The sequence below is a fragment of the Ostrinia nubilalis genome, chromosome 7 (assembly GCF_963855985.1).
Source record: "Ostrinia nubilalis chromosome 7, ilOstNubi1.1, whole genome shotgun sequence".
Taxonomy (NCBI): domain Eukaryota; kingdom Metazoa; phylum Arthropoda; class Insecta; order Lepidoptera; family Crambidae; genus Ostrinia; species Ostrinia nubilalis.
This window is the reverse complement of record NC_087094.1, coordinates 14,387,746-14,400,927: the sequence shown is the minus strand read 5'-3', so window position 1 is coordinate 14,400,927 and position 13,182 is coordinate 14,387,746. Positions and strand designations below refer to the sequence as shown.

At 41.8% G+C, this 13,182-nt stretch overlaps 1 protein-coding gene across 1 annotated transcript in view; it reads left to right on the top strand.

The window, feature by feature from the left end:
- Positions 1–12,742, top strand: part of LOC135073449 (uncharacterized) — a 33,868-nt gene extending 21,126 nt beyond the window's left edge. Inside the window, exons 11-15 of the mRNA XM_063967631.1 lie at positions 863–1,014; positions 1,883–2,013; positions 3,214–3,350; positions 4,447–4,575; positions 6,712–12,742. Coding sequence (XP_063823701.1) covers positions 863–1,014; positions 1,883–2,013; positions 3,214–3,350; positions 4,447–4,575; positions 6,712–9,122 — 2,960 coding nt within the window. The 3' untranslated portion in view covers positions 9,123–12,742. The remainder of the gene's footprint in view (positions 1–862; positions 1,015–1,882; positions 2,014–3,213; positions 3,351–4,446; positions 4,576–6,711) is intronic.
- Positions 12,743–13,182: the final 440 nt, after the last annotated feature.

Genomic DNA, 13,182 nt, shown 5'->3' with positions numbered 1-13,182 from the left:
TGTTCATCTCTGCGAGTTTACATCGAAAACAAAACACGCACGATGGCCCACCTACAGGATTACTATTCGACAAGGCCTCACATACGAGCGAACATTGACTCACGCACGCGTATTCTTGTGTATGATGGAAGAAAATAAAGAAAATGGTGTACTAAATAATGTGCAGTATTTAACTGCCTAAATAATAATAAAAACACAGAATGTACTTTTTTAAGTTGCCTCAAGACACTGAGAGGTAAATAAGTAGTTAATATTATTCATGATAATTCATGCTAAATCATGTATTTCCTCCGCCATTTTCCGCAGTTTGGCACCTCACGTCACATCATTTTACCGAAGTCAGCCCTATAGCTTCGGCGCCGTGCCGATCACTGACGTTTGTCAACAAAATGGTGCTTGACTCTTGAGACAGGCTAAATTACACCATATTGTTAATGACATTGAACATACATTTTTTTAAATACCTTCGCGAAGTAAAACTTCTGTACGTAGTACTTATTATTATTCTGTGGTAGCAGTAACAAGCGCTAGTGCGTGCCCATAACTTAAAAGGTCACTTCACAAAATAGAAGCCGCGCGCGCGGCAGGCTCTAATACTTTCCCTCTCGCACATCAACTATCTGTCTCGCTCACACCCGTTACTATTGCGCCGCGCGCCCGAAGTCCCGTAGCCGTGCAGCCAAGTCCCTGCGGCTAACTAAGCGTCGCTAACTACGGCAAATAGGCGTCTATACCTACGCTACGCCGCAGTGGGCAGTGCCGCTAATTCTTCCTAGATGTAGCTGTCACTGTTATTTTGACGTTACATCCCTACCTTCTACAAAGTGATCAAAGTATAAACTTATATCCCTTTGTCCTACAGGTGTGCCAAAAGAGAAGATCTGCGACGAGTCGCCCATCGAGGTGACGGTGGAGCCGGTGTCGCAGTGGGCGCTGCAGCGGCCGCCTGCTGCTCCTGATCTTTTGGCGCCGCTGCCGCCTGCCAATCCTTTGCTGAGGCACCTCCACCTGGCTGCCACGGTAAGCTGTCACTTGGCACCGCAGGCGTGCCATAGATCTGCGACGAGTCGCCCATCGAGGTGACGGTGGAGCCGGTGTCGCAGTGGGCGCTGCAGCGGCCGCCTGCTGCTCCTGATCTTTTGGCGCCGTTGCCGCCCGCCAACCCTTTGCTGAGGCACCTCCACCTGGCTGCCACGGTAAGCTGTCACTTGGTAGGCTACAGGAGAGGATTTGTGAAGGGTTGGGTTGCTGTCGAGTCGAGTTTGCGTCGAGGTGACGGTGGAGCCGGTGTCGTAGTGGGCGCTGCACCTGATCTTTTAGCGCCGCTGCCACCCGCCAACCCTTTGCTGAGGCACCTCCACCTGGCTGCCACGGTAAGCTGTCATCATCTCATGTGGCTAAATGATGATAATGATGACATTATCATCATTTAGCCACATGTGATCCACTTCTGAACATATGCCTCTTCACATTCCACAACGGAAAGTAAAACTAGTCCCATTAAAAGGCCATTGAGCGGTGTCACTGGTAGGTCAACAAGCCCGCAGAGCAGACCACTCACTGTTTTTACTAAAGACACCAGCTTGTAAACAGCGGCCGTTGGCTCGTGTCACCACGTGAGATTCGTCACCATCGCAGCGTTGGTTCCAACAGCAAAATGGGCGTGGCTTAAAAATATTATGACTTACAACCCGGTCGAGTTAACTGCGTACCTGACACCCTGACAGCCGTGACGTCACATCGTCCGCAGTTAGCTCGATCGAGTTGTAGATATATTGTGATTATGCTAGGGATAGTTCGAATGATCTTGCAACATTTTCCTGTTTCTATTTTCTAACATCCTATAATTCCATTTGACGTGCAACTTTGATCTGTCCAACAGAAATGCGGCGACGTATGCATGAGCGAGGAAGAGCGCTGGCTGTCGCAAGTGGAAATCGTGACGCACGCCGGCCCGCACCGCCGGCTGTGGATGGGCCCGCAGTTCGTCTTCAAGACCTACAACTGCACCGGGTTAGTCTTCATTCATTTACTTTTAATGCGAGGTTTAGACTACCGTGCTTCGACAAGTAAAGCGCATATTAGCAATAAAACTTGCAGAAGTTAATTTCTGCAAGCTGTCACCACTGTGTAAATCTTGCAGAAATTACAGCTGTTTACACAGTGGTAAACAGCTTGCGGAAATCAACTTCTGCAGGTTGTTAAGTGCTTCAATACTATGTAGGACTCCTTTTAACAGGCAGCTTACTATCATTTCGGAGCAATATCGACTGTATTAAGTGGCGGGAATAACACTTGAGCGGCGCTGCGCGGCCTGGAACAAAGTGTCTGATGCCCGTTTTCACCATCAATCACTAATTTTTAAGCGACCCCTATGGTAACACAACAGAAATTTTTTTTTCACTTAAAAATTAGGGATTTATGGTGAAAACGGGCATAAGTATTTTTACATTTTGTATGTTGTGTGTCACATTGGGGCGGCGCTACAGCGAGTGTTGTTGCATTATAAGTGACGTGCAACATAATACAGCGCAGCGCCGCGTCACTCAACTGCTTTTATCGGAATTTACTCTGATAAGAACTTCTGATTAATTTAATTGCGGGTCCAATGACAGTTTAACTTTCCTCTTGGACAAACTTGACCTTCACTGGTTGGGTTTTTATTATAAGCTGTATATCCTGGCTACACAGGAGTTCCAGCGGTGGAAACGAGAGGTGGGAATAGTCCCGTACTCTGATGAGAACATGAAAGTCTAATGATTTTTCAAATAGTTTCTTTGTTGTAGCACCTAAAATTTTTAACCATTTACCTGACAGCCTAAAAGAGTTAAATTATAAAAACTTCAAGACAGCACTGTGTGAAATTTTAGTCAAAAAATGTTATTACTCTTTAAATGAATATTTACAAGATAAAATTAGTTATTGATGTTATTTATTTAATTAGTCTTAACTAACCTACCTTAAGCTACAAGATTTTAAAATGTAAGATTGTTACTTGTTCTAAAGTTTGTTATGTGTTTATTGTTTTGTTATGTAGTTATAATATGTTGCAACTACGTAGTCTGTATTCATACGAATAAAATATTGTACGCCCAATCGGCAGGTTATAGCGGACTTATGTATACATTTAAGATCTGTGTTATTGTAATACCTATAACTAAGACAATAAATGATTTATTGATTTGATTTGATTTGATTGAGTTTTGTCGGCAGGTCCAACTCGTCGCTCTCTGAAGCGGAGACGGTGGAGGTGGAGACGACGGCGCCGCGCGGCGTGGCGCGCTCCAACCCCGTCAATATGCCTGGAGTGCGTCCCATCGTGCCGGTGCTCATCGACTCCGGCTCTGCTAGTGAGTACACAACTCTATAATATGACGTTATGTAAAGCCTGGTCCGTGAGCACGTAGAATTTTGTCCAATGACCCCAAGCTACCCATCGTTATCGCTCGCGTGTAATTATGTTGCTATCGCGCTCGCACACTCACTGCGAGCGCCCATCGCATAGTCGCGACAGCAATATAATTACGCGCGAGCGATAAGGATGGGTAGCTTGAGGTCATTGGACAAAATTCTACGTGGTTATAGACCGGGCTTTAGTAAAATTGTTTCCGCAAACTAGGCTAGGGCGGGGATTCAAAATCCTCCCATACAGTACTTACCACCTACTATCAGTTTAGCACCACTGAAAAAGATCCTGTCATTCGCTAGTAGCTAAGACAGTGGTGCTAAGTGGTGAGCGTTGGAGTACACTCAACAATATGGCGCCACAGTGTGATCCTGTCACTTACCAGTGAGCACAGTAGATCTCAATGAGATACTTTCTATGAGCAGTCAAATGCTAACCTGTACTCATGTTTTAAGTGACTTGCATATTCAGTATTCAGTTCAATGACCGAATGAATGTTTTTTTCAAATCGTAATAAAAATCTTAAGTAGCAAATAGGTACACAAATCTCGCCAGATTTTCGTGATTGATTTTAAATTCAAACTTAAAATCTATCGATAGCGTCCCATCCTAGAGTATTCTAGATGGTATAGGTCTACTAGCGCATAACTGAGTCAGTGCATTAGGTCTGTATTCAAGTCTGAAGCACATCTGAAGTCTCGCTAACGTTGGAGGTCACAAAAACACCCTCCCGTGCCATTCCCTTGCCTACTGAGTAGGCACTGACTCAGTTACTTGTATAGTCTGGTCCGTGAGCACGTATAATTTTGTCCAATGACCCCAAGCTACCCATCCTTATCGCTCGCGCGTAATTATGTTGCTATCGCGCTCGCACACTCACTGCGGGTGCCAGTCGCACAGTCGCGACAGCAATATATTGGACAAAATTCTACGTGCTCACGGACCGGGCTTTAGTAGCTCATCATTTTACCTTCTGAGTAACCGGTTATACCGTTCCCACAGGTTTCTAGAGCGCTTCTAACCAATATACCTTCCCCCAGGTTCAGTAGAACACTCCCCATCGGACGGGTTCCGTCGCAAGTCGCTGCTGGCGGACGCGGGCCGAGCACCCTCCTTGTGTGACGTGCAACTTAAGGAGGACCTCGCTGAAGCCATGAAGGAGGATCACGGTGAGTGCGCCATTTTGAACTTTATTTATATAGGGTTAGGTTCAAAATCAATTGGGAGATGGGTAGTTGAAACAAAGGGTCACGAACTGTTTATTGGATTTTAGACTTTATTGCTTAGGCCCGGTTTTTTGATTCGTAGTTAAAATAACCAATGGTCAAATTTGACAGATGTCAAATGGCAAGTGGTTAAATATCAGAAAAAAAGGTTTTTTGAACAATGGTTAGCTTGACTTTTAGTACATTTTTTAACTATTTGTTTACATTTTGTTAATATTTAACCATTAGTAGCAAATTTAACAATTAGTTATTTTAACTATGAATCAAAAAACTGGGCCTTAGTGTAAAGTTCTTAAAAAGGACCATCGTTAGTGCAACCTAAGCTGCTGATGGTACTGCGACAAAAACAATGAATTTATCCATTCGATTTTCGACTCTATTACTTTGTTTTAAGGTTCATGAAAGAGAACCACGAACACCTTTGTGTACAGTTGTCAGAAGTTATGAATTTGCACATTGGATTTTGGACTTTATTGATTTAAGAAAGGTTCATGAGAAGAGAATTGAGAAGGATCACAGTGCACTTTGTGTTCATGATAGATTTTATAAAATTTTCTCCATTCGATTTTGGATTCTATTGCTTTATTGCTATCGTTCATAATAAATCAGAACCATGTAAGATATCCTTTGAGTATGGTATTGCCAATAAAAGTTTTGAATTTGCCTATTAGATTTTAGACTATTGATTTTGATAGATTCTTTGCATATAAATACTTTAACTGAGTATCATGACCCAAAATATTTCTTTAGGTACATTTGTCACTGTATAATTAATGTACATTTTGTGTTTGATATTTTAATTTCAAATCGCTTGTTTCAAAAAAATGCTTGCTTGAGATAAAAAGACGGATTTACTACAAGTTTCGATTTGAGCTGAAACTGTTGAAATAAGATGCTTTTAAATATACAGCAAGATGATTTTGAACTTTTAATAATCTTCTTGTTTAATGCAGGTTCCAATCCTGCAATATACTACAGTAAAATTTGTTTGTTGCGTTGTCTATTACATATTTACGAGTATCTTACAAAATAATTATTTTGTTTATGTTTAAAAAAATGTAATTGTATTTGGGCCGTTTTAAGCTCTACAATCTTTTAAAAATCATCCATATTTTATTAATCCGTGAGACTAAAAAATCAATTTATGTTTCGGTTTCGTTAATTTTTTATCGGTTTTTTAACGCGGTAGTGAAAATACTTGCGACACAGTTTCGATACAGTGTTCAAGTAGTGAATGAATGAGTGAACTGAAGCAAGCGAATGAGTGAACGCAAGAGGCGAAGACGCGGCGAGCGGCGGCTGAACGAAGCCGAAGGCATCCATCACACCGGCGCCGTCGCGGGTTCATTCTCATACTTAAAACAAATCCTCGATTCTTGTATGAAGATATGAATTTGCGGATCGCTAATTGAAAATTAACAAGTGGGATAAGATGCCAAGGCTTTTGATATCTTCATACAAGAAGTCGAGGATGAGACGCACTCACACAGAAAATGTATAAACATAATGGCACTTAGTTTAGACATGGCATTTTTTCAGGCATCATAAGCTCATACTTTGACGCAACCCTTGACAAATGCTCGTATCAATGCCGGTCAATGGTATGTTAAGAGTGAATTCAGAGTTGTTAAGAAAGTCGTATTAGCATGCACATAAATTCGCATCTAAATATGAGCTTGAAGCTTTGAAAAAACGCCATGTTAGTATAGTCTGGTCCGTGAGCACGTAGAATCCCGTCCAATGACCCCAAGCTACCCATCCTTATCGCTCGCGCGTAATTATGTTGCTATCGCGCTCGCACACTCACTGCGGGTGCCAGTCGCACAGTCGCGACAACAATATAATTACGCGCGAGCGATAAGGATGGGTAGCTAGGGGTCATTGGACAAAATTCTACGTGCTCACGGACCGGGCTTTAGTCGCCCTAAAGTCGCGTCTCGTCTGTGTGAGTCGCGTCCAAAGACTCAGTTTGCAAGTCGAGATAGCCGCAGTGAGTTCGAGAATGACCCGCGGCTCGCCCGCTCTGCGCCTCGCGCACGCAACACGATCGAACTAATGGTTGCCTTCGGTTTCGTATAGGCTGGCTGACCGCCCGGCCGGAGGAGGCGCGGGGCGGGACGGGCGGGGGAGGAGGCGTGGCGCGCGCCGTGGACCCGCTCGGGACCGTGGTGCGAGCGCCCGAGCCGCCCGCCGTCCGCGCGCCGTCCGATCCCGATGCGCACACGCGGGCCAACCGCGACGAGGCCACGTTCCGGCCGGTGGTGCGCGCGCCCGCCGCGCTGCCGCCGCCCGCGCTGCTGCTGCGCCCGCTGCCGCTGCCGGTCACCACCACCATCCCGGTGGAGCCGCTCGCGCAGCCGCCCGAGCCGCGCGCCCAGCCCGCTCGTGACCTGCTGGCCCGCGTCGTCATCCCCGCCGCGCTCAGCGACCCGCTGCCCCCCGAAGGGGACGACCTCAGTTTTAAGCTCAGCGATCTCAGCTCGGACGACTGCCCGCCGCTCGACGACTGCCCCGGACGAGAGATCGCCCCGGAACCTCTTCAGGTTCAGCCCGCACGCAGCGCCACCCCCTCGAAAGTCATCGCGGAATCGCCGCCGGTCCAGACCGCTCGACGTAGTCTGACCCCTTCGAGAGTCGTCTCGGAACAGCCCACGATCCAGGCCGACGCTCGACGCAGCCCCACTCCCTTGAAGGTAGTCCAGGAACCCCCGTCGGTCCAAACGGAACATCAGAGTAGCCCTCCTCCTCCGGAAGTCATCCTGAAACCCCCCTCGGTCCAGGCCGATCGTCGACGTAGCCCGCCCTCCGCGGAGGTCGTCCCGGAAACTCCCCCGGTCCAGACCAATCGACGACGCCGAGAACCTAGAATCGCCCCGATCTGGCGCGACGAGGAGATCAAGACCGAGGACCAGGCCTGGGACATGCTCCTGACGGAACCCGAGAAACCGCCCCCTCCCCCCGTCGTTGAATCCTCGCCGGTGGAAAAGATTCCCGAAGACCCGAAGCCGAAGTCGAAAAGAAACCGTAAAGGCAAAAAAGCACAGGATGAGGTCCAGACAAAGGCTGAGGAGGACAGTTTTGTGGAAATACACGCGATCGAGGAGAAACCTCAGCCCTCCAGCGGAGACTTGGTGTCCATTTCGTCTCCGTTTGAGGACGTGGAGCCGTGTGGTTCCTACGTTGCCAAAAGTAAGAAAACACGCGCCTCCAAAAGTTTGACGCCCGATAAAACTGCGGTCGAGCCCCAGAAAAATGTAGCCGAAGCAAAAATTCAGGACGAGTTCGATCAGGACTTCGGTGTGTCTAAAAGCTTCAGTAAAATTGAGAGTAACCTGTGCGAGATGGAGTCGTGGGCCCAGTTGACGATGAAGCAGAAACCGTTGGATGTCATTAAAGAAAAATCTAAATCCAACACTATTGTCGTCACGCGTTCCGAGGAGGCGGAAGATGAATGTTTTAGTAAGTGTAAGGAATCACCCAAATCGAGGAAAAGCAAATCCTTGTCGCCTTATCTAGAGTGCCGTAAGTCGAACGAAAAGGTTTCGGAGACGGATGTGAAAGACGTATACGTTATCGACTCCACTAAAGAAGAGTTCCCCGATATTCAGATAACCAGAGGTACAAAGTCGCGTAAGAAGTCTCCCCAACCTATTGAAACGAAGACCGAGGAAAAACCTATCTTCGTGGAAAAACCTGCTGCAGTCGTCGAGAAACCTATTAAATCGTGGAGCTCCATAGCCGCTTCCAAAAGTACTAAGAAGTCTGACGACTTCGAATTGAGAGCTGAACTTGAGGATGCGAAAATTGAAAAGACTAATGTAGATGATAAAAAATTAGAGAGAGATGATAAGTTGAGCGAATTTAGTGATATTGTGTGTATGAGAGGTGACAAAGAGTCTTCCAAAGAGGTGTCATTGCACGAGAAGTTGTACGAGTTGTGTAAGAGGACGGACATCATGGTGGCCGAGTGCGACACTCCGGCCGAGCTGAACTTCGTGGAGGAGCACCACGCCGTGCTCCACGACCTGCCGCCGCTGGAGCCGTTGGACTTCGCCCTCGACGACTTCAAGCTTGAAGTCATGCGCGACAGCCTGCTAGAAGTCAACGAAGCCAAGCTCACCAGCCCGATCTGCAAAATCAACATCGATGACATACTTTCGTCGATCAAAGAGACCACCAGCAAGGTGATCGAATCCAGCACCTTCAACCTGATAGACCTAGAAAAGGTTCCAGCGAGGAAGGAGAAAGGGTTCAGTGTGATCGAGGGTCATAAAATAACGAGCCAAGAGATCAAGATCGACGATGAGCTCAAAGCGGATGACAGGGAGGCAGAGATGATGGAGAAGTCCTCGGACGATGACAACACGTCCCCCGTGGTGTCCACTGACAGCGACAAGGAAGACAAGAAGATGAGTGCGTCTAATAAAACTACACTGCCATCGACTAAGAAAGTAGCTAAAGCTAAGAATTCGCGCCGAAAGAAGAAGTAATTAATATCGGAAAAATGTGTTCAAAAATAATTTTACTTATTAAATGTTTCATATGTTGCTATGTTATTCGAAACGATCGTGATTAGCTATAAAATATTTGCTGCTATTATTATTATTATTTAGTTAGTACTGCAATTATAAATTGAAATGCACATGTAAAAGACAAAAAAAAATTAAATAAGTTGGATTGTGAAAGATTTGTTGCTTTGAGCCTAAATTCGTGAGGTGAAATATTAACAAGTCTTTTTAATACTTCAAATTTTGAAAAGTTAGTGGTATTAATTCTGTCTTAGAGAAAAAAAAACATAAAAATATAAAAACTTAGTAAAATAATAAAAATAATTTCGGTTTACATATTTTGTGATGATATTGAATAAAAGGTACAAAAATATTCGTACATATTGTAAAAAAAAGAAAAAGTCGAAGTACCATCACAAAATATGTGAGGCTTTCGTTCATCAGTGCTCTATAGTACTTATCTTTATTTAGTTACAATTCGTATTTAGTTTAGTAGTAACACTACGGCCAACCATACGCACTTTAGTTTTGCGACGCAGCTTCCTGGCCAGTAATATTATAATCTATCAATACCTCAAGCGTTATGTAAGCTAAGTTATAGACAATATTACTGTGGCAATAGAATCTCCTAATATAGGTTATAATTTAATTAATAATTAAAATCATAGCTTCAATTTCTAATTTAATTTCTAATGAAACATCATTTGACTAGATGTTTTCTCTCTTTCATAGTTTCTTAATTAATTAATTAGCAATAAAATCAAAAAACTAACCACTGACTTTGAAAATAGCTTTGAAGTCTCATACAAATGAGAAATAACTTTGTATTCGGTGAGCAATGATGAGCATTTTATCAGAAACTGAATTTGATGTAACTACAATGTTACAAGGTAAAAAAAATCATTCAAGGGAATTCTTTCGCGTATCCATTAGTGCTGTTTTAAAATGCTCGACAATGCAAGGGAAAGTTGCAACATTAAAAAAAAACATTGACGTAGGAAACAATTTGGTTTACAATTAATTTGGCAAATATTTTACTATAAGTTAAAATATATTTTATCACCGGTTAATGTATTATATGTACAATACTCACATTGACAGCGATTTAATTTATTAAGCTTATATCGCAACGCATTGGCTTGGCGTTGCATTTGCCTTCACGTGACCCCCCTGCAATCACTCCATAAATATGATTGAAAATTTCCAATAACATCTTATTTCTATTGACCTTAAAAGAAAGAAAATGATAACACACTGGTAGTTTGTACATTACGTTGCATTCGAAATATTTCTCGGCAATTTTTCCGATATTACTTAAAATCTTAACGAATTCCACAAAAACCGTTATGAGGTTAAAGATGACTCCCTAAAATGCTGTTCATAACTTCAGTATTATGTTATTTTAATAGTTAAATATTGGTGAATGCTGAATTCGACATAGTCGCCGGTATGTAATACCTTCTTTGATCCTCGGCTGTCGTATGTACAAATAACAACTATGTAATGTTATTAACAAGTATTATTTTAAGTGGTATGAATTATAATAATTATTTTAGTTGTAATTGTGTTGAATCATGACAAATCTTTATTTTTTCTATGTAATTTACAATATGTACTTCAAGTTTATTCACAATAAACTGTGTAGGAAAATGGTTACGTTGGTGCATAATATTTATTAACTTTTTATTTTGGTGATAATTAGGTAGTTTATTTATTGAGTATAAAACATACATTGTATGTAAGTACATACATTTTATACTAAGACAAATAATAATTTATTATTATATTCGAAGAAGTTGTTAACCTCGAACCAGATTCGGCTTTATTATTATTATTTTTGGGACTATAATTGTTTGGGCTTAATTTTTTAATTGTTATATGTATTTCCACTATACAAAGCTACTGAAGTCGCTGAAGTATTTTAAAAAGCAATATGAATTTAATGAGGTTTTCGTATAATTTTTGCAAATGTATTGATAATTTACTCGACAAAACTGTACAGTAACCCTCCGGGTTTTGTTCGTCAACGGACATTTTAAGTGATTGTCTTATTAACTTAAGTATACACGATCGACAATGCCCCATAACATTTGTTTCATGTTCATAAAATTGTTAAGTGCCTACTCATATCGAGATCAAGTAAAAAGTATAAGTGCATTACAAAAAACACACTGTCATTACAATTAATAATCGTCAAATAATAATAACTCATATCATAAATTAGATTACATTTGGTGTATTAGAAGCGATAAAATTTAAGGAAGTTAACAAACACTTTGGACTCACTCGAAACCAAAAAGTAGAGTATGTGATTTTACATAATCTTTTGATCTCCACATTCGGGAATGCATGGGCTTTCTTCGCGTAGTTATGACGTTGTTCTTGCTTCGGCCGGCGCATCGTTTCGGAGGCTTTCGGCGTCGAATGACAAGAGTCCACAACGGTTTTTAGGATAGATCAATTGACTGCACCAAACTAAAGCTATATTGAAAGGTTCTATAGATGTTTTAACGTAACATTCTTTACAATTAGAGTTAAAATGGCGAAATTGTAATGTTCAATTAAGTAATTTTAAAAAGCAATTTGATTAATTGTAGCTTATACACGACTGAAATTAGTTTATGTGATAAAGGCGAGTGCACACTTATACTTAACATAAAATCTTTTCGAGTATTGTTGCCTTCATTATTCGTGTGCCTCACCTTTAATGTGTTATCCCTAAAGCGCAGTAGTTAATTATCGTAGTAATTCAGTGACCTCGAATACCCACGAACTCAGGGCGCTTCCATTTAAGATCTCATGTTGTGACTTATTTCTATTTGAGCCCTGAGTTAACATGACGTAAAGTAGTAATAAACTGTTATTAAAATTAATGTCAAATTTTTAAGTACTTAGTTGTGTCTTTGAAGTTACTTTTTCGTGTAAAATGTACTTTTTCTCAGTACAAATTGTTTTAAATTGTTTTGTGTCTATAATGTGAAAAAGTGTAAACTCTTTGCAAAATTCGACTAGAAACAATTCGTTTCTTCTTTTAGAAAGGCACTACACTAACTTTAGTTTTTATAGAGCATAGATTCTGTTATTGACATTTATAAAAACTGAAGATAGATCGATTCACATGTTCACAATCTCCAGTTAGTTTATCTTTTACCATCCTTAGCGAATGAAACTACTAAACTAAGTTTTATCCTTATATTTTCGCCAAATTTGAGTAGTCAACAATGAAATTGTCTATGGATGCCACGTTTGGTAGTTTTGTTCTACCAAGGATTAAAGATAAACTGACTGAGAAATAGTGATAATGTGAAATCGAGTCTACACATTTTTGAAGAGTTGTAACTCATTAATTTCCTTATTATAGTCTTAGTTATTAAAACATTTGTACGCTTTTAAGATCTATCTTTTAGAAACCGTTTGTGTAATTTTAACAATTTGAATGGTGTTATCGAATTTATGTCGGTAGGTTAGTGAGCGTGTATCAAAATTTAAGATAAAATTTAATAATTCGGCTGCCTTGTCTCCGTACGGTTTTGTTGATAATGTTATGGAGTGTTTAAAATCATAATAGCAAGTAACAATAAAATGAGAATTCAAAAAACCAATGATGTCTTTTCATTTATGAACCTACACGCGATCACAACAGGAAAATTATATGACGTGACGTCACAAAAACACCTTCCCGTGCCGCTAACATACGCTAGACCGGTAATATAATTTTGTTAATTTGTGATACTATGAAAATAATAAATGAATGCATCAGAGCATCGCTATTGAGACATAGTTGGTTGCATCGCTTGGTTTAAAGCCTGGTCGCCGAGCACGTATAATTTCGTCCAATGACCCCAAGCTGCCTATCCTTATCGCTCGTGCGTAATTATATTGCTGTCGCGTCTGTGCGACGGGCGGCAGCAGCGAGTGTGCGAACGCGACAGTAATATAGTTACGCGCGAGTGATAAGGATGGCTAGCTTGGGGTCATTGGACGAAATTCTACGTGCTCGGCGACCAGACTATATTCAAATTCAATTTTTTTATTGCATATT